Below are 5,318 nucleotides of genomic sequence, written 5' to 3' on the forward strand. Positions count from 1 at the left end.
TGCCATGCTTCCTTGGGAGGAGGGAAGATGGTGCCCAGGGCCCATGGGATCAGCACAGCTCATTCTGCCTGGCCCTGCTGTAACCTCACAGCTGGGGGCTGAGAGCCAGAGTGGGGTTGTACCTTGCTCAGGGCCCCTGGTGCCCAAATGGACATGTTTTCTGAGGGAAAATGGGGTGTTTCAGTTACTGCAGTGAGGTCTCCTACCCAAGGCTGTCACAGGGCTGGGTGAGATGGGAAGGAGGCACTCAGGCCTGCTTAGGAATGGCTTTTATTCATGTTTGCAAAGAAAACATAGGTCTTCTTTATGCATGCAGCACAGCGTGGCTGTCAGGATGGCAGGCAGGGAGGAAGGGTGTCCCTTCAAGACAGCTGGGATAGGAGCAGGGTGGGGCATCTGTCACTCAGGGATTTCAGTGGGTGATGGCATAAGTTACTGTTACTTCTCATTTCATTGCTAAAATAATGCAGATGCTCCTGTTAAACCAGTGCCAGCTCCTGAGCTGCCCTGTGGTGAGGAGATGCAATATGGCAGCTCTGCACCAAGCACTTGTGGTTCTGTTGGCTGAGGGTTGTCTCCATGCTGGTGGCCAAATAACCTCCTCCGAGGCTTTAAGCTTCAGCTGTGGTGTCACTTTCCCAAACATGGTTCACTGGTACTCTGCACAGCCCCGAGGAGTGGCCCCCATTAGTTAGGAGTACACACTGGGATGAAGCTCTCCCTGAATCTTCCAAGGAATGACCATCTGAGGCACTCAGTATTAACGCATTTTATTTTCCCAGTGGCCACCCTTCTCAGTGCTCAGTCTTCATGCTGGTAGCCAAAGGACTTAGCCAAGGAGATGAGAAGCAGTGCTGGAGGGACGTAGGAGATTCAAGCTGTTGATCTGGTCTCAGATTTATTCAACTCCTTTCATAAATTCCAGGAACTCTGCCAAGTGAAAGACATTAGAGACAAGAGGAGTGAGGTGGGACCTGAGTGCCCTTACAGCTGCCAGGTGTGCTCTTGGCAGCTTTTCCCAGTCCTGTCTCTTTTTCCACCCCGTGAAGCATGAGAGGCCAAATGGGAATGGCTACCACTCCTCTGGCCATGGCAGAGACTCCTCGTGACTCTTCCTAAAAATGTCACTGAAGCCCAACATCACCCTCAGCTGCCAACAGAACACTGGAGGTGAGTGGCCAAGGAGGGACGTGGCCTCAGCTCAGCTTGGAAATTGTTTGCGGTTTATTTCAGCAGCATCGTGTTGAAATAAACAGCCCTTGGAAGCTGGTGCTTGTGTTTAGGGGGCAGGAGGGGAGCAGGTGTCTGGTGACAAGCAGGTTGTTTTGCTTCAGTGCAGGCTGGCTTTTGCAGTGTGGGGAGAGCTAAGGGAGCCCCAGGCTCCTGCTACCATTTCATAAGCATAAGAAGCCCCCATGCCTGTGCAAACACTGGCTGGGGTCAGGTGTATTCCCTGCACCAGCTCATGCCTGTCCCTGAAGGCACCCAAGACCATGGGAGCTGCCCAGGGGATGCTGAAGGGCTCATGACCAAACTGCATGTCAGAAGGGCTCCTACCATCATAGTCAATCCTGCCGTCATTGTTTTTATCCCCATCTTTCATCAGTTCTTCTATGTCATCCTCAGTGATGGTCTCTCCGGTCGCTTGCAGCATGATCTTCAGTTCCTCAAGATCAATGTAGCCATCAGCGTTTCTGTGCGAGGACAGAAGAGCTCAGGAACAGACTAACAGGCCGGGCAGGGGCAGCCAGGGTGGCTGCATCTCTCCCACCACCCCACCATGCTGCAGTCATGGCTCTTACTTATCAAACATCCTGAAGAGATCCGAGAGCTCCTCTTCAGTTTTTCCTTTGCTGTCATCTTTCATACACCGGACCATCATGACAAGGAACTCATCGAAGTCTACAGTGCCACTGCCTGCAGATGGAATGAACACCATCAGTTGGTGCTGCGGTGGGTGGATGAGCAACACCAAGAAAGAGATCACACTTCCCTTAAGTAACCAAGGAGCAAAACTCAGGAGAGTAGCCCTATAGCCAGAGCCTACTGGTGTTAGGTGACTGAGACCATGGAATGACTTCATCACTGAACTTTTACCTGCAGCCATCATTTTGCCAAGGCAAAAGGAAACAGAAGTCCTACTGGAAGCACCAATGAATGACAATTCCTGCTATGAAGATACCTGTCTGTCTCATCTAGGTAATAAGAAAGCTGCAGAATGCAGGTCCTCATGCAGTGTATGTTTGCATCAGCAGTACAGCTATTTCCCTTTTTTTGTCTATTTTTTAACTGCTATTTTATTTTATGATTACTTAGTATGGTATTTCTGCCCAACCTGCACACAGGGGATTTGTTGTGTGTGATCACTGGTAACTGTCTTAAGATTATGTGTGTGCACACTTGAGCTGCTGATAGACACCTTGAATTGTGCCATTTCTGAATTGGCAGTTGGTACATTCAGCCTGTATTTCCTGGTTTTTAAATGGATCTGTGCAGTTTCAGAATACCTGTAATCTGCTGGTCTAGTCACTACAGGAATAATAATTTTTATAGTTTCTCTTTGCCTGGAAATTCCCTAAAGGGACCACGCTGAAGTCTGGTCTGTGTTTAGTGTCCTTCAAAGTCACAGCACTGCAGGTTGCTCCCCACAGGCTGTGGCTGTCCCCAGCACAAATCCTGCCCCATGTTGTGTAGCTGCTGAGTGCTTCCAACCCACACTGTACCCCCCCGCCTCCTGACTTGGGGACAGTTCTTGGGAGACTGGAAAAAAACCCCAAATCTCTCACCATCCTCATCCACCTCATCTATCATCTCCTGCAGCTCCTCAGGGGTTGGGTTCTGCCCCAGCATTCGCATCACCTTCCCCAGCTCCTTAGTGCTGATGCAGCCATCCTCTGCTCCCAGCACGAAGATGTCAAATGCAGCCTTGAACTCTGGGAAGAGAGGAGAGAGGAGATGTGAGGGGTCTTGTCCCACACCTGGACCCTGCAGGCAGGCAGCCCCTGGGCAAGGGGCTTGTCCCAGGCACTCTAGCACTGCCTGGGCATGGCATGATGGGGGCACCCAGACACACTCAGGGAAACTGCCTTTCTTGAAATGCTGGTGGATCATAATCCTTGGGGTTTTCTGGGGTGTAATTGCTGAGGCAGGCAGGGCTGCTGGCAGGGGAGCTCATCACTGGGCTGCAGTGTCAGGTTAAAGATCCACTTACCATTTTTTTGCTCTTCTGTCAGCTGCTCAACCTGTAAGGAAAGCACAGGGACCAAGTCATTTTTCTTCCTCTGCATCACTAATGGTTAAAAGGTAACACTGTTCAACAACCTTTGCAAAGGTCAACTAAGCCTGCCAACGGTCACCCTCATGGGCTACAGGATGCATGACCTGTGGGATTTTGACATCACAACTTCTTGTAGTCTTAAGAGATTCTTCCTCTAAAAAAAGTATTCCTGACTTCTGAAGTGAGCATAATTTCTCTAGAGTGGCAGTGTCTGCTACGCAGCAGAAGTAGCCTTTGCAGAAGCCAGGGAGACCAACTAGGAAAAGCATTTGTCTCTGCCAACCATTTGGGGATAATTTCTTGTTGCTGACAGGCTTCAGAGTGGCATGGCTGTGCTGCTGAGGGCTGCTCATTTGTGGGCTGAAGCCAGGTCAGGGGTGGGACGTGCTGGAGAGGTCCTTGGGGAGGGAGAAGTGGACAAGACTTATCACTGGTAGTTGTTTTTCAGTCTTGGGTTCAGGAATTCTCTGCACTATCCAGAGTGTTAAAAGCTGGTCTTCTTCCACATGAGTCAGTGTTTATCACAAATGTTTCTGCTTCTGAACAGCTGCTGTTCCCTTTAGCCTGTTCTGTGTATCACCCCAAAGAAGTGGCCCATGGAGCCATTAGGCATTGGCCAAATGGGCTGGTAGGTTGTCGCCAAGCCCTACCCTTACTCATTCCCTGCAGACAATCAGCAGGAGCTTATTAGTTAACATGAATTAGTTCAAATAATCAAAGAGGAGATCAAAGAGGAATCCATCAGCTCTGTGTTGTGCATCTCTTAACTCCTTTTCTCTCTTTGCCACCATTCCTGCGTGCAGGTACTGCTTATTTGAAATTGCTGACTTCACCATTGTGTCTAACTGTCCCTTCAGTAGCATCCATGAAAACATTGACTTCTCCTTCCTGTGCTGGTCAATTACCTTTCTGGAGCCAGCCAGACATGACCCCCCAACAGGACCTGTGCAGAGAGTGCCTGGTCCCACTGATGTCTCCCACTAACACCCATCCCTGCCACGTTTTGGTCTGGGCAGAACCCAGCCCAGGGCTGTGTCACTTTGCCTTTCAGGGGAGGCTGGTGCTTTTGTGCCAAAGAGCAGTAGTTTTGCAACAGCCAGCTGGAAATCCTTCCTACTTGAAGTGAGAGGCAGGGGAAGGGCTTGTTCATAGCAGGGCAGAGCAGTTTATCACACTCCCCAGGAGTGAAATGAAGACTTCCAAGTCAGAAAACATTGAGGATGGCGGCAGGATTGCCAGGGCAGGGGAAACCCAAGCCTGCCATGGTCCTGGCATGCTGCAGGCAGGCAGCTGCCAGCCCTTCATGGCTATTGTTTGGGCAAGGGAGAGAAGGAGCAATACTCCCTCACCCAACGTCCACGGCCACCATCCTGCTGCTCACTCAGGTAACCTGAGCCTCTTGGTGAGTTCACTATTTATAAGCCCTGGTGAGAGAGGTGCTGGAGACAAAGATGAGCTCCCCAATTGTTCCCAGCCTTTGGTATTTATCCTGGCAGCCCTTTATCTGGACACTTGTCACTGGCACTGTTCTTAGCCTAAAAATGCTCCCAAAATAGCTTTGTGTTTGCACACCCTTATCTAGGCATGAGCAGGGAAGAGGAAAATCCATTGGGTTCTCTGGCTGCAAGTAGGAAATTTGGCATGAATGTAGTATATGCCATCAGCATGAAATGAATAAAAAAACACCTTTTATGCTCCCTTGACTACTGAAATGACAGATGTGAAGCTGTGCTGTATGTAAATTAAGTGCATTGTAACGATAGAGTAACATTTTTATTACCGATAGGTCTCTTGAGCTGTTTATAGTGCTCTCTGGACACTGGGGCTGTTTGCAGCTTTATTCCTTCTTTCCCTCCACATCATTTCAGGGACAGGTTTCTCTGGCTGCAGTGTGGAAAGGTAAGAACCAAGCTCACAGCACTGCAGTGGTAACACCAAATCTGTTGTATGATGCTTTTATCCATGGAATTATTTATTCTTCACGCCACGCTTCTGTTTGAAGTCAAATTTCTTGAATTTTTTTTTCCAGGTAAATTATTTT

At 49.4% G+C, this 5,318-nt stretch overlaps 1 protein-coding gene across 2 annotated transcripts in view; it reads right to left on the reverse strand.

The window, feature by feature from the left end:
- Window positions 1-762: 762 nt before the first annotated feature.
- Window positions 763-5,318, reverse strand: part of TNNC1 (troponin C type 1 (slow)) — a 6,353-nt gene continuing 1,797 nt past the window's right edge. Inside the window, exons 2-6 of one of the 2 annotated variants that reach the window (XM_009995808.1) lie at window positions 3,212-3,242; window positions 2,787-2,933; window positions 1,803-1,917; window positions 1,558-1,694; window positions 763-930 (exon numbers count right to left, since the gene is read on the reverse strand). In XM_009995808.1, coding sequence (XP_009994110.1) covers window positions 899-930; window positions 1,558-1,694; window positions 1,803-1,917; window positions 2,787-2,933; window positions 3,212-3,242 — 462 coding nt within the window. In that variant the 3' untranslated portion in view covers window positions 763-898. Of the gene's footprint in view, window positions 931-1,557; window positions 1,695-1,802; window positions 1,918-2,786; window positions 2,934-3,211; window positions 3,288-5,318 lie in introns of those variants that run through there. The other variant, XM_009995807.1, reaches the window with a different exon arrangement.

The sequence above is a fragment of the Chaetura pelagica genome, unplaced genomic scaffold (assembly GCF_000747805.2).
Source record: "Chaetura pelagica isolate M959 unplaced genomic scaffold, ChaPel_1.0 scaffold114, whole genome shotgun sequence".
Taxonomy (NCBI): domain Eukaryota; kingdom Metazoa; phylum Chordata; class Aves; order Apodiformes; family Apodidae; genus Chaetura; species Chaetura pelagica.